The sequence below is a fragment of the Bactrocera oleae genome, chromosome 3, assembly GCF_042242935.1.
Source record: "Bactrocera oleae isolate idBacOlea1 chromosome 3, idBacOlea1, whole genome shotgun sequence".
Taxonomy (NCBI): domain Eukaryota; kingdom Metazoa; phylum Arthropoda; class Insecta; order Diptera; family Tephritidae; genus Bactrocera; species Bactrocera oleae.
This window is the reverse complement of record NC_091537.1, coordinates 86,791,844-86,814,629: the sequence shown is the minus strand read 5'-3', so window position 1 is coordinate 86,814,629 and position 22,786 is coordinate 86,791,844. Positions and strand designations below refer to the sequence as shown.

At 32.6% G+C, this 22,786-nt stretch overlaps 1 protein-coding gene across 1 annotated transcript in view; it reads left to right on the top strand.

Moving 5' to 3' along the window:
• LOC106615312 (mucin-2) overlaps positions 1 to 22,786 on the top strand; it is a 102,983-nt gene that overhangs the window by 38,293 nt on the left and 41,904 nt on the right. Inside the window, exon 3 of the mRNA XM_036359759.2 lies at positions 17,971 to 18,937. Coding sequence (XP_036215652.1) covers positions 18,851 to 18,937 — 87 coding nt within the window. The 5' untranslated portion in view covers positions 17,971 to 18,850. The remainder of the gene's footprint in view (positions 1 to 17,970; positions 18,938 to 22,786) is intronic.

Below are 22,786 nucleotides of genomic sequence, written 5' to 3'. Positions count from 1 at the left end.
ATCACGCTGATCATTTATACGGTGTTCGATGTTTCCTTCGGGGTATTACAAACTTCGTGCCAAACTTGATATACCCTGTTTAGGGTATAAAAAGTTCAGATATCTGTAAAAAGTATAAATCACAGAAAATACTTGTAAATAAAAACAAAAATTTAAAATATTTCAGCAATTATGTTGCATCGTAAACACAAAACGTTGCAGTGATTCATGCAATAGCAACAAAGGTAATTAAAAAAGCTTGTTTTTGTAAAATGCAAATGTTTTTTATAATTTCAATATTTTTGCGAGTATACTGTTGCTCTTTCTCTTTTGTGTTGCAATTTGTAAAAATTTGGCTAAACAAACAGAAAAAAAACTATTTTGCCAAATTCAAAAATTCATATCTTTGATACGAAAAAGAACACCCTGCTGAAAGTTTCAGAAATTCTTTATATATGTTTGAGATATAATATAAAAAATTTTGAGGCTACAATTTTCAGCGATGGTTACTTTTTATGTTTTTGAAAAATTCAAAATTTTTAAATTTTGGTAATTTTCAAAATTTGTTTTTAAAACAATTTTTTTCTCATATCTCTAAGTGTCCTCTGAAAACTCACCACCGTTATTTGTTTAATATACAGTAGTTTCTGAAATATTAAATAAATAAACTCATAAAATCGGGAAAACAGTGAAATTTTCTATTTCGCATAGTTCGTAGGAAAATGATTTCAAAATTTTTTCCTTTTGCATAACTTTGTTTTATGATAAGACAAAATTTTCGATTTGGCATGGACTTTGAACTTTTATTTGTCGATTTGACATGGAATGACCCATGTATATGTATGTATGTATGTAAACGTTAAATATACATATGTGTAGTAGAACGCAGATGATCCACTGAACTGCTTGCCTAAACAAAGAACACTGTCCAAAAGGCATTTATGGGGTGAGGCTAAAAAGTTTATCAGACGCTAGTTGTCAAAGTTATATGTATAGGGGAATCTGGAAACATCCAGACACTTTCTCCTCCTTTGTCCAGCCTTTGTAAGACTAAGCCTGAAACATCTCGGTAATCTTACCTACGGCAAACCAGAAGACATTGCTGAAACTGACATTAGCTGTCTCAATAAATCTGTGATAGACTTAAAGCGCTTTGTCGATCTGTAAGGGTCTTATGTTATGATCCAGTATATAGAAGTTTTTAGGTACTACAACGGACCGGCGTTCTAATGAAAGTATTAATACATAATTATAAATAAAATTAAATTAATTATATCATTATGTGCCAAATTTAATAAAAGTGGTATATTAAGACCAGAATCGTAAACATTAAGACCAGAAAGTTTCCGGAAATTATAAATAAAACGACACATTTTTAATTTTCACCAATATTTATTGTGTAGCCTTCAAAATATAATCCTTCTTCTTGCGATTTTTTTTTACGGCGTTGAGGCGTTTGCGCTAAAACATTCGTCTAAACGGCCAGAATTGTGGGTCAACACTTTCCGGAAACTTTCTGGTCTTAATGTACGTTCCATGGATATTAAAAAATCAATTCAATAATTTGTGTTCTTCCGGTTGACCAAGCACTGTACACACTGCGTGTCAGTATATGATTAACTTTTACCATTTTGTTTTTCAAATTCAAAAAGCATGTTTAATTTTATTGTTTCAAATCTATCTTTTTTAATTTGTTTTCCTAAAAAAGAGAAATAAATTCAAAATTATTTGCTGGTTTTCGTGTGTGTAATTTTCCACAAAGCGCAGCAGTACTTATGTGTATATATGGGTATACATAAGTACATACATATGTATCATATATAGTAGAAGCCAAAAATATTGATAATGAACAATTTGAAATTTGCATTTCTTCAGGCGTGAATTTTTATGTCAATTAGCAGAACAAAATTGATTTTATGAAAGTAAATTTTAAGGAATATTTTTTGCTAACAATAAAAATATGCCTAATATTGCCTACACGCTCTTTAAAAAGCAATCAACTTTGAAAATACGAATTGTGTGAATTTGTAATGAGAAATTTGAGAGTTAAAGCAATTACTGTCTCCATTTAAAACATTATTGGCAAATTTTATATCAGAAGTCATTTAAATCATATTTTGAAAAGCAAAAGCAGTGAAATTTTGAAAAAAAGGGTTTAGAGTTTAATTTTGAGCAAGTTTCTTTAAAAAGTTTTTAACTCTAAAAATTGTTCAAAAATTTGTTAAACCTTCGATGAATTTCTGTATGTAGGTTTTCAGTTGAGGATACCCAATTTGCTTGCTAAGTCTTCTTTAGGGTACGGACATTATTCATTGCAGCCTGTGGAAAATGAGCGGAGGATTGTTCTCTCACGAGATGGGGAAATATCGGGCCCCTATAGAATATAGCTGCCATACAAACTGCTCAATCAAAATCAAGTTCATGTATTGGAAAACTTCTTTAAGTGAGAAGATATCTTCACGAAATTTGGCACAGATTATTGCCGAAGATAGTTCTATAATTTCAGAGAAAATTGTTCAGTTCGGAGCACTATAGCATATAGCTGTCATACAAACTGGCCGCTATAAATGAATTTGAAGATGTTTTTTTTTGCTCTTTTATGCCAAAAGAAACGCACCTGCAAAGGGTATTATTGCTTCGTCGCAGATAAAGTACACGCGTTTTTTTTTGTAATGGTTTGATCATATTCCAAAGGAAATTTATCTACTTGCCTAGCTATGAGAGTACGCCCATGATTTTGTTTTAATAATTTATATAAAAATGCGCTTCTATATAATCGGCAAGTGTATATATGAAGGTGTACAAAACTTCGAGAAGTCTTTAAAAAGAATACTCAAAACCGACTCGAAACACACACGAAGTGCTTTTGAGAGCCACTGTATGACATTGATTCTGTATGCTGTAGACATAAATACACTTTCTTATAAGTAGGCACAATCAAAATCTTACAACAACAAATATTATACAGCTATTGAACTCTACTTGAAGTGAAAATTTTTAGAAAACTTATATTGAAGTGGAGATATATAAACATACAGGCATATATATATATATTGAATTTTGTGTATTTTCAAGTGCTTCAAGCTCACGTGCGGGCTCACAAAGCAACTCAATGAACTTTTAGTTAGTTGAGTTGAGTCAACGAGGTTTTTAGCATAAAATATTCGAATGAAGATTAGAGTTTGTGCTATATAAATACATACAAACATGTATACAATCATCATAAAAAAAAATATATGGTATACACATACGTATATACTTGTAGGTATATAAATCCAGCAAGTCACCGAGTTCAAAACGTACTCTGCTGTTCATAAATCAAAATTAACGCTTAAAATGAATGGCTGCTGTGCTGTATATGTATATGGTATATATATATAAATACAAAGCCATATATGTTACATATGCTTATTGATTTTGATGTTGGCGCATTTCTCACGCTCCCAACGGCTAGGTATGTATATCGGTCGACTGACTGCCATAATTTCACTCGGTTAGTATCGTTGGTGGCTAAAAGAAGAAGAAGTGAAAAATGTAACCGAAACTGCAGATAAATCTTCGAGTGTTGTTGGTAAAATTGTGGAAAGTCAATTTTTAGTGTATAAAGTGTTGAAGATAAGCAGAAGGAGAAGAAATTAGGAAAAAGAGATATAATGATATCAAGTAGGTGAACAAATCATTAGTAAAAAACACTTAATTTGTTGGGAGAAAATAACTAAGAATTATACAAAAATTCTTAATATATAAATAAATTACAACTACTCTTTTATTTTCGGCGGTACTCAAGTACACTATTAGAAGTTTCCAGCGTGAAAGCTTTCGCATCGACTAAGATTTATATAGATTGTTTTCGCAAATTCATTCCCGATAAAGCTCGGGTCTACGAGTATACGGCCTTAAGTATGTCACAATTTTATTAAGGCGGTTAATATCAATTCAAGTCAATTTGCCAGCTTCGTACAAGATATGTCAATCGAGATGTCTAGAAGATTTCACATCATCTTCCTCCATGCAGCTTTGACAAGTTGTGTTCTCCAAAATTTGCGTGAGTGTCAATGGCACTGTCCCATTAGAACTCCTATAATTTTGGCGTGATGAACCTTAGTTAGAGCAAGTAGTTCAATAAACCTCTTACGTTTCACTCCGGGTCAGAAACGTCGCGTTCTCATCCTGATCTGATTTGGCTAAGGGTACCTTTTCTTTCAAGCTCAGATTTACAGTTTGTAGCGATTCCGATGTGACCAGGTACCCAGGCAAGCCTTGATGCTACTGCTAATGAGGCCATGCACTGTTTGACTAGCTATGAGTATTCTGTCAGCGCCGTCAAGGAATGTGTTTGTTTTTAGATATGCAATAGACACCAAGATCTTAAAAATCGACCTACTCATTATTAAAGTCATATTCAGTTAACCCATGGTTTGTGTACATAATAAATACAAATAAAATTTTGAGAGGAATCAACATCTCAGTAGCATAAGTATTCAATTATTAACTATATGCAATTAAATCAAGACTTTTTAACTCCTTATGCATGAGGTGGTAGGCGAACATTTGGAAATCCGTTTTGGCAAAATAAGCATCTGAGCTCCCGATTCCTCTCTGATATGAAATTCAAATGACTTTTAGCTTTTTAATTTGGCTGAGAAAAATTTGAAAGCGATTTTTTTTCGATAAATTTTTAGTAAAATTAGTTATGTATAATAAAGTCTCAGATGTAAATATATATATTTATAGGTTGGTTATATGGCTGATCCCAAAAGAGGATCGCATTTTACGATGAAATTACAAGCTTTAAAATTTAGACCCTTTTCAAAACCATTTATAACAAGAAACAAAACAGAGACATAGATTTTCAATTGATTGGTCTATATACATCTAGTGTTAATATAACAACTTTCAGACCAGTCCCAACTTAATAGTTACTAGTCTCTTTACTAAAATTATATTTTTTCGACATTGTTATTCCTACTGGGTGTTTACATACTTTTCTATCCGCAACTCAAAGAAGACAAAAACTTACTATGCGTTTAAGCTTTGGTGACTACATTTATATGTTATTTTACTTTTTTGTGTTGCGGCCGCTGCTTACTGTTTGGCAAAAAAAGAAGCCAAAAGAAAACAAAAAAAAAAAAAACCACACTGTGACCAATGCCAAGCACTTAAATTATGGGCTTACTTGTGCGCACAGACGGGCAAATACCTTAAATGAAAACAGGCATATGTAGAATTCTTCAATGCAGCCCTAACAAGTTACAAAAGAAGAAAACAATTTGTTGTTGTATATAATTGTATTTTTGTCTGTTTGTAAGTTGGTATATATCTGTCTCTATACCGCGTTTTGTTTCTGCTTTGAAGATTCTACCGCCAACACAGCGCCCAAACGTTGTTTCTCTCTGCGCTTGGCTGCGCGTTTGGCTAACGTTGCTTGCGCATGCGCAACACTTTAAACAAAGTAGGTCACATGCCTTCATGCTTTTGTAAGAACTCTTCTTTTTGTTAGTAATATTTTTTCACATTTAAGTAAATCTTTCAATAATTCGACTTTTTCCACATTTTATGTTGTTTTGTTTTGGCTTTTTTTTCGTAGTTCTTACTATCTTTTATTATGTTATTTATTTGATTTTGGTATATGTGGAAGAATACTAGCTTTTATGCTTTCCATATTATTTACTTTGTCTTCGTTTTTTTTTAATTTCTCACACTTTTCCCTTCTCGTTGTTGTAATAACTTTTGGAGCATACCTGTTTCTTAGTTTACAAAGGCCGCTTTAATTTTTTAAACAAAGCGTAGCAAATTTTCTGGACCTTCCCCCACAATTTCCGATCGCTAAAGCTTTATGTGTGTAGTACTCATCTGACTGGAATAACACCTCTCTTTTATTCGGCGATTTAATCGAAGCGTTCCGAATGCTGAAGTGCGTACATGTAATGGGAAATCAAAAGGAGAAGTGCGTGAGACCGCAAAGGGGTAAACAAGTAAAAGGTAAAATTCGCTTCCTTTTTGTTTGGCGCATCAAAAAGTAATGTGCGGGATATTGAATGAATAAATGCATTAAATTGATGCTTAATTGTCTGGCAGCTTTGAGGTGTGTAAAATATGTCTGAAATGTGTTTGGAGGTATGGGCGGTTTTTCTGAAAAATTTCACGCAATTTCGGTGAAGATTTTAAAATATATCTATATTTAAAATTTATAAAACTGTAGGAAAGAAGTTTTCTAAAATATTTCACAAGATTAAGTCCGAGTTACAATTTCTCAATAACGATATTTTGATACTAACGCACTTAAGCTGAAAAAATCTTGAACGATTTTTTCGCAGTTATTCTTTTTAGGAAGACGAAGGAATATTATATAAGTATCCGCAATGGCTAAGCTATAAATTGACTTATTCTATAACACTTTCTTTTCTCGGCCTACTTATGTATATTCGGGTATACAAATTATAACAAAGATGAATCGGCATTGAGCTACAAAAATATGAAAAATATGCATTAGGGTGCGCTAAAAACTTTTAATTTTTTTACTTTAGATACGAAATGATGGAAAAAATGAATTATGTTGAAATTAGAGCTCTTAATATAATATTAATCTTAATTTGAACAAATCCCTGTATGGTAAAAATTAAAACATATTCTAGTAGCGAATTCAACAGTCTACAAAAAAGATCTAAAATGATTTTTTGTTAAGTTAACACGTTCAAAAGTTATTCGATGTCAAAGTCCAATCTTAAATCGAAAAAGATAATTTTTTATATATTTTTACAAAATAATGCCTTAAAATAATAATATATAGATATATTCCCAGAAATGAACAGATAAAAAAAAACAAGAGTTGAAACTTATAATTTCTGTTATAAGAAATCAGATTATGTTATTTTGCTTATTTAACTCACCTTAACCTTAGTACAACATATGTGAACTCGCCACACGCTAACTCACCACTTTAGCATTTCCTTCATAGGGAGTCCTCAAATTACAACTCAATACGGGTTTTCTTACATCAATCATTGTATTTCATTTTCTCGAGCGCGATTCGTAATAGCTATCTGTCATTCTTTCCTCCGAGCTAGAATAATTCTTGGTGTGATATAGTATTGAAATTCCGTAAAAGTTATGGTGGAGAAACGTTGATCTTTACAAATTTTTGAATACATTTTAAAAGGAATGGTACTTTGTTATGATGCTAGTATATCATACAAAAAACTGCTCTGAACTGTATCAAAGTTAGAGCCTATAATTCTTTAAAGTCTAATTTGGACCTAAAGGATATCTAACTAAGCGAAATTGGTTGGAACTCACAACTCACAAAAGTTACAGCCTGTCCTAGTTTAAATACCAAAGCTATTACGGATTCACACATTTAAAGCTAAAGAGCGAGCTATCATCATCTAAGACATATAAATATCTATCATGCTAACTAGTTCCAGCAGGCCGGGCAAAAAGGTCTTGAAACTATTACTATTACTTTATTGAGATAAATTATTGGTGACCAAATCATATAAGTTGTAGTAAAAGGAAATATATGCACCTTTGTTACTTAGTTAACTTGTTGCCATTTGGAAGCTAATTTTATAGTGCTAATCTCTTAAAAATCCGCGTCATTATTCCAAAAAAACTGGGACACAGCCACAAACTTTTTTTGAATTTCTCACCAGCCAAATCATTCGGCATAGACAGAGACAAAAAGTAATCACTTATAGCCATGCATGTAAGAATCACCGTACTAAGCTCACAGAGCTTTTGTCAAGTCACTGTCGATGAATATGTTTTTGTACTGATGGAACAGAATTCCTCTCCTATTGACCAAAGCTGGTCGCTACTGGGCAATTGCTTCTTTCAGGCGGTCCAATTTTTGATTGTCACAGCTATCCAACATTCGGTGCGTTATTTGATGAGATACGGCTAGTTATGCTGAGAAAAGTGGCGATGCGCTAGCTTAGTCTTTAGAGAACGCAGTCGAAATGGTTAAATTCTGACGAAACAAAGGATGTTATTCAAATAAAAAAATTTTTGTAGTGAAATTAAAGGTCCGTACTACTTACAATAATAATAGCTTTCCAACTAAATTAGGCAATTTATGACTGCTTTTTCTGCTTCACTACGTTTTATGGATAATTAACTTGAGCAGACCTAAATCGGTGTTAATGTTTGTTTCTGTATTTCAAAAGTTATTTTATAGCAGAATTCGTTAATTTAATCGATATATTAACCTAATTATCAATTCGCTAGTTGCAAAAGTGGAGCAAACGAAAATTTCACTGACCTTCTTGGCTAAAGCAACGAAAGAGAAAACAAAACAAAAAACACAAACAAACAAAATATTATTGCTAACTTCAGTATTAAAATTTTTGTTTTTTCAACAACAATTTAGGTTAGGAAACACTTAAGCATTGAGGCTAAATTCTCCTCTAAACACACACACACACACAAACTTGCTGGCATTTTTACTAAAAGCTCAATCGTGCTTTCCGCTGGCAAACGAACGCAAATAAATATAATCATTATCGCATCAATAACGGAAATTTACAATTTCCTTTCTACTAACATATTGACAATATGCGGCAAGTAAATAAGTATACTTGTATGTATGGGCATACTAGCACGTACTAACTTAATATCTATAATAATGTAGAAAACGAAAAGAATTAACTCTCACTGCGCGTCAGACAGAATCGGCATTGGAGTTGGCGTTTTAGCTGGAAGTCTGCGCCGACGGCGGGCAACGGCAACCAATTGTGGTAAGCAGACAGGAAATGAGACACAAAAGCATGCTGAAATGATTGAGTGAATAGCAACGCAGAGAAGGCGCACAAAAACTGATAAAATTATAGCAAAGCTAGTAGCCGAAGTGGAGCTAGTCTGGTTAGAGCTGAAGTTGAAGTTGTTGAGGTGCGACCGGCAGGTGCACGCCAGTTTGGGTGCGTTGCTTTTAGAGCGTTGGTTTGTGCAACTTTTGTGACTGGGCGCCGACACATTTGCTGGCTTGCTGGCGATTCACACGATACCTCAGCGCTGGTCAGACATTTTGACAAATTTAATTGTAACAATTCTAATGAACGCACGAGTGCCAAAGAGAAGTGAAAACAACAACACCTTGCCGCCTAAATAAGTGTTAGACAGTCGTTATAGTCGTGTGTCACGTTCGATGTCAAGTATTTTGCAATGCTGTTTCGCTGTGTGGTGAAAATGTGGAAGGAACAAACAAATTCATCCCATGCAAATGCTCCGCAGCGGTTCTTCAAATCTGCTAAATACTGTAGCGTACATTTCTCATACACACACATGCTAAAGACACACACACATACACACACGTGAGTGTTTGTGCCAAAAATTTACTTTTGCACGGTCAACTTGGCTGCCGAAGTGAAACCGCTGTTGTACCTGCCACGCCACGTAAACTGGAGTAAAATGTTGTCACGAACCGACTACGACTCGTAAGTGGCAAACTGTGTACTATGAGCGTGGCTTATATTTCAAGTAGACAGATTTAGATTGAGATAAATAAATGCTTTACCCTAAATGAATAAGATATTTATTGTGGTAGTTAAACTACTTTCTACTTTACTATACTACAAGTATATATAAAAGTAGAACGCAACGAAATTGTGTTACGCAACAAAATACCGTCACGCACGTTTTGTATAGATTACTAGTATAGTGTAGCTTGAACTGATATGAACAATTACTTTTGATTGATCAGTGCATTAGTTAACAGATGAAACAAAAAAGGTACAAAGTTGCCACCAATTCGAAAAATTTCATAGAAATAAATTTTTATCACACAAACCACTACAATACCGGTATAATAATGGTGAACAGGCTTTAAATTTAATAAATCCTTTAAATTTAAAACTTTTATTAAGAAGGGTTGCCACCTTTTCGAAAAATTTTAAACAACATAATTAATGATATAAACAAAATGCATGAGGATACAAAGGTGTTTAAGGTTCAAATATTTTTCAAAAGAGTGTTGCCACCTACTTTCTTGTTATGTAATTACTTAAATTAAAAAAAAAAATTAAATATATTACAGAAGGTTGTAAAGCTGAAACAGTTTAATAACGATTTTTCTTCGATATATTTTCGTAAAATACTGCCACTACATCTTGCTAAAATTAATTCCATGTATTGGTAATAAATGGAAGATATTTTAAAACCCTCTCTTAAAGGTTATGTCAATTTATGCTGAGTGTGAGGAAAAAGGAATCGAATTGCTGTCATCAGCTTTTATTAAACAAACATATATTTGAGAAAAAATAATAAAATCAATTGCTGATGTTAGAATCTACTAAATTTGTAGTAGTGGTTCCGATACCGACAGGGAACAAAATAAGTAAAGAAAAATAAGATATATAATTAAATTATTTTATAATTTCGGAAATAATTTTACTTTATATACGAATATCCGCATTTATAGCATTTCTTGTCTCGAAGTTATTAGATTCGCAACTAGTAGTTCGTATCAATTCGTGCGTGGCCAGTGACGAGACTTCCGCACGAATAAACTGTAATCCAAGTAAAAGTACTTATATGTACCATATGTACAACAACAAGAAAACGTATGCATAGATATTCGCCAGCAATATGTGTAATAAGAACGACTACAAGCTCTTCAATCACTTTCCTTGCATTTGGCTGCACAGCCGACCATGTATATGTATGCACGTATGTGTGATGCTGGCTGGCCAATCGATCAGCGTTGAATCAATATTTGACGCAAACTATTGGCATTGCTTGATTACAAGCAATATAACAAATGCATACATACATACAAATAAATAAATAAGCATAAACAGTAATATTTGTGTCTGTGTGCATGTGTGTGTGAGCTTTGCGTGCTTTTGAGTGGAGTGAATATTTGTGATGCCCAAGAGCGCGCTTTACGGTATACACATACGGTATATATATATATATCTCAAATACATACCTCCAATAAATGTATTTGATTATCTTGCAACAACTGGCTGTTCGTCTGCTTGCGCCTTTGTGTGTGTGTGTGTAAGTGCATGATGTTGTCACTGCGGCAACAGCGGGGTCCGCAAGGTGTCACACAGTGGAGGCCACAGTACGAGTAGCTGGCGCTGAGATAGCGGTGGCGACAGTGGCGGTAGCAATCTGGCATTTGACACAAGCAATGCCGAGCTGACATGACATCAATTTCATGTTGCAAAGATGCATGCAACACGCATGCCAACTGTAGATGGATGGTGGTATCTGCAAATATATGTATGTATGTGTGATTATATATAAATATTTAGTTATGATGGCTGGAAAAAGGTGAGAAGTTGAGAGAGAGCTAGATAGAGTGAGTGTATGTGAGTGAATTCAAGTAAAAGAGAGCGTTGAAAGGGAGAGAAAAGCGGCTAGAAGCTAGTGATTAATCAAAAGCGATGAAGATTAAAGGTTGCGGCTAGCGCAAAGCTGCGATGGAAGTGAATTGAAGGATGATGGTATACAGAAAATGCAAAGTGCCAAGAAAGGAGTGTCTGCTTGTGGCTGTGGGCGTGAGGCAGTAAGTAGTAAAACTGGTTATAAATTGCAAATACCAGCGTTTGTATTAACTTCTCATATTTTATTGTGCAAAAAAGGAAAGAAAGCTACAACAACAATAACAAAAAAATAAGCACACCACAGAGAACTGCTATTGATCGCAACAACACCTGCTGGCTGACAATTTGAGTGGCTAATATGTTGTTAGGTTGCGCTATGCTGCTGACAGTAATGTGCTTGCCTCAGTGGCGCTACCAATACACAGCAACATATTTAGATATATTTATGCTTAGTTTAGAGAAATATCAAAGTGCCGGAGCGCCAATAAATACCACACTAAGCTGGTGTGTGCTTTGTAGCGGGCTAGGCTATGCTGCACCCTAATGGAGTTATCAACATTTCAAATTTCCAATTATTGTTGCTGGCGTCTCAGTGACATATTGAGTAAAATATCAATAAATTTGCAGGCATTTGAAAGCTTTATAGACTTGCCACTGAGCAGGCTGATGAAATTTTTTACTATTATTAACTTGCTTTGTTACCAAAGGTAGCCGGACCCAACTGACTTGAATGAAAAGTATTTAATTTCTTTACAATTTCTGGAATTTCACAACATAAAATAAAAAATAGTAAGCAATAAATAAAAAATAACACATAATTGGGTAAAAATCCGCCAAATTGGTATGCTCGATAGTTTTAGTAAAATCGCTTGCCACACCTGCCTGCTTTTTGCACTTTATTGGTAGCTTGCTAGTGACGCATATTCGTGTAAATTGCTAAAATTGAATGCAACTGACATACGTAATATGACAATAAATAAGAAAAACATTAATTTTCATGCAGAAATGCATGCATTTTTGTTTAGTTGTCTTCAAAAAAAATTTCAGTACGTATAATAGTATTTTTAGGAAGCTTAAGATAGTTAATTGAGTATTAGGAATTATTAATTTAGTGAATTAGTAAATTGACAATATAAACTTTTAATTTAGTCAATTATTAGCATGTGCTATTTTGGTAAAACAAGAAATTAGCTGCATTAATTGAAACAATTAACGAATTGAGAATATTAGTTTAGCCGATTAACGAATTGACAAAGTTAAAAAATAAATTGACGGTGTTGATTTAACTATATTAAGTGACTCAATTATCAAATTAAAGTCGATTGGCAAGGTGGCAATATTTCTTTATTTAATTAACTATATTGATTGAGTAAATAAATAAATTCAAATTATAATTTTTCAATTTAGTCAATTAATAATTATTATTAATAAAGTCGATTGGCAAATTGACAGTATATATTTGGTGAATTGAAAAATTTTAAGTATTAATTTTTAATTTAGTCAATTATTAAATAGCATTAATTTAGTCGATTAACGAATTGACAAAGTTAATAAATAAAATGACGGCGTTAATTTACCTATATTAATTGAGTAAATTTACTAACTGAAAATATTTATATTAAATTTAGTGAATTAATAATTAATATTAATAAAGTTGATTGACAAATTGGCAATATTTATTTAGTGAACTAACTACATTAATTAAATAATTAACAAGTTGAAAATATTAATTTTGAATTTAATCAATTAATAATTAATATTAATAAAGTCGATTGACAAATGGACAATATTAATTTAATGAAATAACAGATTAAAAGTATTAAGTTTTAATATAGTCAATTATTAAATAGCATTAATTTAGTTGATTAACGAATTGACAAAGTTAATAAATAAATTGACAGCGTTAATTTACCTATATTTATTGAGTCAATTTACAAACTGAAAGTATTTAGTTTAAGTTTAGTCAATTAATAATTAAAATTAATAAAATCGGCAATATTTATTTAGTAAACTAACTACATTAATTAAATAATTAACAAGTTGAAAATATTAATTTTGAATTTTATCAATTAATAATTAATATTAATAAAGTCGATTGACAAATTGACAATATTAATTTAGTGAATTAACAGATTGAAAGTATTAAGTTTTAATATGGTCAAACAATAATTTTCAACTGATATTAATAAGCAAGAAAATTAAATAGTTTAATCAACATTCAGTTCATATTTAAATTGAGACGAATGGTTCTTAAGTTTATGAGTTTTAATTATGTTAATTAGCAAATTCAGCATGTAAATTTACTAAGTTAAAATTTTTTTAAAATTATTTTGGTGAATTAATAAATTATTTCAGTCAAGTAATAAATAGTATTAACATAGTCGATTGACATTACTTTCTAACTGATTACTTCATGGCGCTGCTATCAAAATTCAAATTAAGTGTATCTATCAAGTGCGAGTCGAGAGAAAATAAACAACAAGCTTGTAATAGTTATGGATACCCTTGATCCTGTAGTTCTCCTCCAGGAGAACTTCCAAAACAAAAATGTATCTCTGTGTGAAAAAGAACTCTTTGTTTAAAATTAGCGCAAATCCAAAAAGCAAAACAAAAAAAATATTTTTTTTTGTTGTTATAGATAAATTCGGGTATTGGTGACTTCTCAAAAAAAGTCGTTTCTTGTGAAAAAAATTTCTGAGGTGTTAAATGTGTGGCCTAAAAATCATATCTTGTCGATCATTACCTGACAAATGTATCCAGAGTGGATGTTTGAAGGCGAACCGAGATCTTAAGGAACCCATTATTAATAACAAGCAAATAACAACAAATATATCTAATTTTAAACTAGTGGATATGAGCCCTAACACTGCACTTAAAGCTAGCAGATTCTGTTCGTATTATACGTTTTTTCAACAACTGTTGTATATACAGCATTTATGTTAGCTTAACTAGCTGTATATTATTTTTCACTTTTTTCACATTTTTCTACTCATTTCCAACACATTCCATTTCCTTTTACTCCATTAGCCGCTGGCTAATCACACAACTTTATCTCTACTGCCCGCGCATTGCTTTTGTTGCTGCGCCTCATTGTCGCCCGCTGTTAAGTAGTCTTCACCTCTTGTGCTCCAATTTCCACTATCTGTCTGTTGCTAGCGGCTGTTAGCTGCATTTCCTCCGTCTAAGAATGCTAAGAAAAGCGTCTTTGTAAGTAAGCAGCGCTGCTTTGTTGTAAAGTTGTGTTACGAAGCGCTAATCTTTGTTGCTATCATTGTGTCCATAGTCCATATTGCATTGCAAGCTGTTGGCTGTTTGAATGTGCAATTTATTTGCTTTTTTTTTGCACCGAAAATTTTCACTATTCTCCTTGCAACTATTTGTTGCTAGCGCTTGCTGCGCGCAAAACTCGTTCTCAATTTTGTTGCAAACAACAAACAAAAGCGGGCAGTCACCGTTGTGGCAGTGGAATTTGGTAAAACTCCCCAGTTTGCTTGTTGGCAACTGCTGGTCGCTTCCACACGCCTGTTGTTCACTTTTCCTGCTTTGCCATTTATTTGTCGCCAAGCGGATGATGCGTTGTTTGTGGGCTTCAGACTTGGACTTGGACTTTGGGCGTTGCTTTGTACTTGTTTGTTCGTCGTTGTTGTTGCTTTTTGCTGCCGTTGAAGTTTTCGCCGAAAAGTGAGAATTTCCCTGCAGCGTTTTTTTTTTTTAATTTTTCGCTTGCAGTTTTCCATTGCCTCCACTCCTTGCGGCCGCTTGTTTGTTGCATAAACAGGATTGTCCACTTTTGTTCGCTGTGGCGCTGTGATATTGGCATTGTCAGTCAGTTTGACTTTGTGCGCGGCTTGACTACTTGTCTGGCCTTTAAACTCGCTGACTTGCAATTTATCTATCTCTTTCCATTTGTTGCTGCGTATATCATATTTCTTGTTGTTGTAGAAAAGAAACAAGTTGTATGCTGTAAATTGCGCGCTAAATAAAGTGACTTGACAATTAAGTAAATATAATACGTAGCGGGTGGCAATCCTCAAGCACTTCGGTTCAATTTAATTTCTAATATTTTTTGTTGTTGTTGAAAAATTGTTGTAGACTAAGGACATGCTGCGTTCGATATAAATAAATAATTTCAGACTACTTTGCTTGATATAGAAATCTAGTAAGGTAAGAATTCAAGATAAAAGTGTTAGAGTTGCCAAATTGCTGTTGTTAGCACGACATAATGAAAAAATCAGCTGTCTAAGTTTTGAAAGCTGACTAGCCTTGATTTTCTTATGTTAATTGAGTGATTTTAAACCGTTGACAATAGCAATGGGTCACTTTGGCCTTAAAATCAATTGATTTTTATGTTAATAAAGCTTGTATATGATATACATTTTCTAGTCCACTTAGACTATATGTGGTTAATGATGGAAAAAGTGCAATTTCATGGGATACATATATTGAGTTCAATCTCTGGATTAGACTCATGTTGAACGTTACCATTAGGGTTTTCTCATAGGTTAATATGGATAAGAAGAGTAAAAGCAGGGTACTTATTAGCCTGAAATGATGGTGGAAGCCAAATATATATATATTTTTTCATAATATGATATTATAATATTTTGCTTTCGGAACCTTTTAATCGAATGATCTACCTGTGTGCAATACTGTAAAATTTATGTACATCGCAGTAAATCAAAAATACATAAAGTTCATGACTCTTGAACGAAATACTGTAGGATCATGATGGGAGTACTCACTGGTCACAGTTTGGTACGCACTATCTAGGCAATACCACAAACATTTGAGGCCTCCACAGTATGAGACACTGTAAGTGAGGCCGCGAAACCTATCGAAATTCGCGTCAAGCGTTTGCATCCTGAAGTATGACTACATCTCATAAACTAAGTAATGACAGGCTATTTGGCATCGCATAAATGAGATGTATGCAGAAAATATTATCAAAAAATTGGTGGTCATCCAGATGACTTGAAGCAAAATGAATTTGTGGGAATCTATAAGAAGGATTACTCATTGATTACTCAGACCTTAAATAATGCTTAGTATATTTTCATGTTAGTGATAATTTTTTCAGTGAAGCAATTTGTAATTCTTTTTAATGGTAGTAGAATAGTTAGAGCCCCGTTCAAAGGATGCATGTCAAGTGTTAGGCCTGAGCGACTCAACCAGTATATGTTAGGCGCATTATACATTTCAGCATCTTTGCGATGAAAGGTTATACCCCTTATCCCGGTCGATAGAGCCGCATTAGCTAGGAAGACAGCCAATGCCGCAATTAGATACGCATCAAGCTACTTTCTATACCGTCGAAGGTGCTAACAAGGATTCTGCTGAACCGCCTTAAAAGAAAATTGGATATTTCAATATGTAAACAGCAAGCTTCAGGCATTACCGCTCCTTTTTAAATCAATTTAACTTCTTAAGGTGTAAATTTTTCTGTCGAGCAATCGATAGAGTGACACACTGCACCGTAATTGATATTCGTAGACTATCGACGTTCGACAGGGCTCTCTTATGTCTGTTTGATGACATTATGTTCATCATCGATCAAAGCATGCAACTGTGATATTAGATGAAACTTTAAGGGACCTTGACAATTTTGACTATGTAAACGACATCTGCTTAATCTTTTCGAGAAAATCTGCCAAGCAAATCAAAATCAACGTCCTTCTCGCTGAGTCAAACAAAGCGGGTCTAAAACTGAATGCTTGATGTAAGCACCAGACTCTTCAAAGTTTGGATTACTTTTCTACAAGTCAATAAAATCTGGCGCTTATTCATAATTTTATAGTTGCGAGACTTGGTTGATAAGCAACACCTCGTCAAGCATAATGCAAGTGTTTGTTCATAAGTGTCTGAATAAATTTTTAAAGATTAGGTGGCCAAATGCAACCCAAAATACAGAACTTTGAACAAGATGTCCACAAACGCCAATAACCGAGGAAATATGCAGGCGTAAAGAGGGTTAGACTTATATAAACTTTGCGGCAGCAAATGGATGAAATCTGCAGCTGGAGCGGAACCCACAAGACAGCAGATATCGCGGAAGCCCGAAGACCGTCTTAAAAATGCAAGCTTGAAAAAGAAGTCAAAGGGTTAATTAGGGAAAGTATCAGCGAACTGAAAGCTCTATCAAAAAATCGCATTCAATGCAGACATTTTGCTGTGCCCGTATATTCTAAAGAGCCAGTGCATTTTCTTTTGTTGTTGCCATATTTTATACCTTTTATATATGACATGCCGTAAGAAGACCTCTACTCTAAGAATGACTTTTGTAGCGGCGTTCGAATTAATTGCAAGCTATTTGAGAAAGAGTTGACCAATTAGGTTTTTTGAAATTTAAGAAGAAGTAAATATAAATAGCTGCTTCTTCTATACCTGACCAGTAGAGGTCCGATATTATTTAAATTATACTTTAGTTTGCGACCTCTACCTAAGTTAAGGCACCATACAGTTAGTTGTGAGGTTATGTTCAATTTTCCTCATAGTGGTTTCAGGGAAAGACAACATAAAAATGGTTTCTAATTAATGCAAAACTATATGTTTTCTGATATGAGAATCTGTATTTATGAATTAAGGCTTTAAAGAAGATAAATCCAAATTGTCAAACTTTCCATTAATTATATACCTTAAATTAACAAAATTAAAATTTTTTTTACAGAAAATTTATGAAACACTTCACCTGAAGCTACAGCGCTCACCTACCACATAAAATCCATCGAGTAGCAGAAAAAAGAGCCAACGGCGGCAGCTCATCGCTCATCATCAACGAACGTCAGAACGCCGACAACCAACACTGATGTTAATGCTTCAAGCAAAAACGACAACAACAGCAACAACTCGACTGAACAACAAACCAACGGAACAAGCAAACTTACAAGCCGAATCGCTGCCGGTTGGCAACGGAACCCAGTGCAGGGTAGCAGCAACAAAAATGTGCAAGCGATAACAAAAACAACAAGAACAACAACCATTGCCAACTCAATTTCATTACGCATATTAAGCGTGAACAGCACCAGCTGCACTTTTCCAACTTTTTTTTCTGTTTTTTTGCTGCGCTGCATTCATTAGTTGATGCTATTAATACAGTTCCACGCGCCGCAACACATACACTGAGCCACCTACAGACACGCATATACTCGCGCGACGCCTGCAACTGCGACTCAGGTGTCACTTCAGCGGCGCTGTTGATATGTTGCATGAAAGACGGTGTGAGTGACGCACGTTATGACAATGAAATTGTCGCGATCCACTTAGCAATATGCCGCTCACAGCCACTGGCCAGCGCTGATGCTCATACACATGCATATGTGATCCTGTGTGTCAGTGAAAAAAATTTATTTATATGAAAATTTTCGAAATCAGCGTTAAATGTAAAATACTGCGTTGCAAGTGGTTATTACTGAATTTTTTTGAAGTTAATAAATAGACGCACAGTGCTCACTAGTGCAGCGAAATTAAAAGAGTGAGACATATTTATTTTTTCGTCATATTTTACATCATCATTAAGAAGCACGGCAGACTACATAAGGAGCGCAAAAATGGATACCGTTTACGGCACAAAGAAATATTTTCAGAGCCTCTCTGGCGCTAGTGATATTTATCGGACGCCGGCGTGCCGCGCTGTGGTGAGTATATATGGTTTTAATTATTTAATATTTTTATTTTTTAAGAAAATACTTAAGACAAGAAACAAGAAGAATCAGAAAAAGCATGCTATTTATGAACAAAGAAAAAATTAAGAAATTAAACATTAAAAACAATAAAAATCTATACAATATATAAAAATTAAATAATAATGAGATAAAAGAAAAAAATATATAATAAAAAAATATTAAAAAATTAATTTTTGAAAATATTTACTATTGTTACCTATATTCATTTTATTAAAATATGTTTAATAAAAAACTAAAAAAAAAAAAAAAAAAAAATTTTAATATTGTCAAAAATTGAACAAATATTAAAAAATTAAAGAAAATTAAAAACTAAATAGAAATAAAAGTAAAAATTACAAACTTTTTTTTAATTATAAATTTATAAGTTTTCCAATAACAAATTAAATAATTCACAAATTAAAAAAAAAACAATAATTCAAGAATTATAAGTTATACTTTGAATTAAAAAATTATAAATAAAACTAATTATAAAGCAAATTTTTGAAAACCTTTACCATTTGTACACTTATTTTTATTGAAATCTTTTTAATACCAAAGCTTAATAAACAAAATTTCAACGAATTTAAGAAGTATTAAAAAAAAGTAAAAATTAAATTTGATTTAAAAAATTAAAAATTTTTTTTTAAAGTTCAAAATAAAATTTAAAAAATAATTTTTTTTAAAAAGTTTAAAAATTACTTAGTATTTTAAATTTTATGTATTTTATTTAAATTTTATTTCTAAGTTACAAAAATCGTTGCAAAATTAAATAATTAAGTTGATATTTGAAAAATTCCTAATATTTTAAATTTTCTTCATATTTAAATTTTTTTAAATTTCATTTATTTTACCTACAAAACTCAAAGTTTTTCAAAAAATTATTATTTTTTAAATAATTTGTAATAAAAATTAATTTTAATTTAAATTTTTTAATATTAAATTATTATTTTTGAGTTACAATTTCTTGTTTACTGTTTTAATTGTAATTAATACAACAGAAGTAGAATAAATAATTTGAATATTTTGAAAATTTTAGAAATATGAATAAAGGCGAAAAAAAACATTTGATATAAATTAAAAATTTGAAATTATTTTTAACCAAATTTAAAAAAAAAACATATATTTTGTTTATATGTTTAATGTTGTTGAAAATTGATGGTTTAGTCGGTGGTAGAGTGGTAAAGTCTATAGTTATATAGTGTATATAGTGTTCCCGCAGCACCGAAGTACCTAAACAAAAAAATCACAATAAATTGTATAATACAAGTACACAAGTATAGGGATCAGAAGGAAAGTATTGTCGAATTATCTAATTTAAATACAATATATTGAACAATAGAGTTGCGATCTATCGCATAAGTTTAAACTCAGCAGAATATAAAAAAAGATGCCACAGCACCTATGGAAAAAAATAAAATATTATAAGATTCATATTCAAATATTTGGAACCACAAAAAAGAACTACAAACAAAATTTAAAAAAAAATATATTTTACTTAATACTTTTCTAACTGTCATATTTTTTATTACGGTCAAAATATCATATCAAAGGATTTTACGTTGAAATTAATGAAATACTTAAAATATTTAAAATATTTTCATACTTAAAACTTCCAAATTTCATTGGCTTAATATTCTTATGATCTGCTCAGCCTAAGTTCTTAAATTGTTGATGAAAATATTACAATAACTTGTGCTTGCTTGCGGTTACTCATACGCAGTGGCAAACTGACTGCCTATGAACAGAAACACCGAAAACGCTTCAACTATTTGAAGTAACCAAATTTTTTACGAGCACAACCAAAATCCCACTTACATTTGTTCAATAAAATCCTTCAGTAGAAAATAGTTTAACACAAAAACACTCACTCCAAAGGGGTGGCTTCCTTAACTATTACTAGTATTACAGGATTTTGTGTTTGCTCCATCATTTCACTCTAACGCTCGACAAACGCCTTTATTAGCTGATTTATGCAGTTGCTGGCGTCTTGGTGAAATATGTGAAAAGCTTAAGTGGTTATCGGAAAAGTGTTAAGATTGACTTTTATTGGCACTTAAGGCGCGCGGCGCAACAGCAGCCGTCCGCTAGGGTAAGAAATGGTGCGAGCATAGAACAGAGCAAAGCAAATACTACGGAACTATTATTTAATGCGAGTGAGTGGCGTTACAGTGAGGGTATACATATATATTCATATATATATATATATATATATATATACTTATATGTGTATTGTAGTTGTTGCCTGCTACAGGGCGTATAATAAAAACGTAAGTGCGTGTTATTGAGCTGCTAAGCAGTCGTGAGCTATTAAGCGAATGTGCTATGATTGGCGTGGGGTCAATTTTATGCTGGAACAAAATATAAATAAGCTGCTAGCGGCAAGCGCAGTAAAGTTATTTATTTAGTAAGGAGTTAACACATTATTTAGCGCTGGGAGCATTAAAGGTGGCGAGTAGAATATGCATATAGGGTTAATATAGATATTTAATAGATTATAGCTTAAGAGCCTACTTAAAGATTTTATGGCAGTAAATATGGAAGGAGTAACAAAATGAAACTTAGATACATTGTAATTTTTTTATGTGAAAAAAATGAGTTATAGGAAAGAACGGGGAACAGCGAATATTACGCTTGGGATATCACCTGTTTGAAAAGGATCAAGTAAGTCATGCTTGTTCACTCAAATAAAAATTCCAAAATTATAAGCTGTGAATTTTATATTTAAAAAGTTCATAAAAACCTTTTACTGGCTTATAGGTCTCGGCATCTGTATGCCAAAATTCGGTGTAGAAATTATGTTAAAAACTTTTAAGAGCTTATAAATTTTATTGTTGCGAATTTTTCACAGTTTTTAACAAGTGACGGAATTTTTTCGAGTTCTAGTAGATGTGTTTTGCTTGATGAATGCTTCAAGGGAGAGCTTTCAGAGCTAGCAATGTAATACTAGATTATATGGCTATTCATCAATGGAGATTATACAATATTATCTTCCATTAGTGATATCTATAAAATCAAGTAATACCAACTCAAAATTGACCTGGACTAGTCTATTACAGCATTGCCCGCCAACCGAATTGATAAAAAAATTTAATAATTTGAATACGTCTAAATTAAATTTTTTGTCAGTGCGGATCAAATTTGATCAGACGGTATATTTAATATCTAGAGCTCTTTTGGAAAACCTGAAAAGAAACAGAGAAACCAGAAGGCAACTACAATACATGCTCCAGTTCCATCTGGCAGGCTGAAGACTTTTTTCTAGCATGAAAAATGATTCGAATGTGATCAGAATCATACCGTGCTTATATGTTAATCATAATCAGTTGGTCTCCTTAGTTGATTCAATTTCATTTATGTGTTATGGTCAGACTTTCGCGATTAAGTTTGACGTAGATTGATCAAACATTGATATAAATAACATTTTTTCAAACAAGGGAATCAAGACGACATCCTTAAACGTATATATAGAAATCTTACTGCAAGTCTTGATTCTAGAACCTTTCAAGAGATCCACCATATATATGCGCAAATAACTTCTAACAAAAATCGATCTTTAGATCGTAGTTTGCTCAAAGAAATATTTATTTCCGACTAAATTGTTATTTTCACAACTTTTGACTCATTGGAAAGCATTCCAAAGAGCACGACTTGAGGCTAAATGGCACAGTGGTTTTAAGAGATCTTTACATTGTTTATGTTAATAGTGAAAAATGCAAAAGTAGAAGTCTAAATTGGTCTTTCAGAGAAATGAGCCTTTAGAAGAAACAAACAGTTCTGAGGCATGTTCAGCACCTTAATTATATGCAATCGAAATTTTCATGT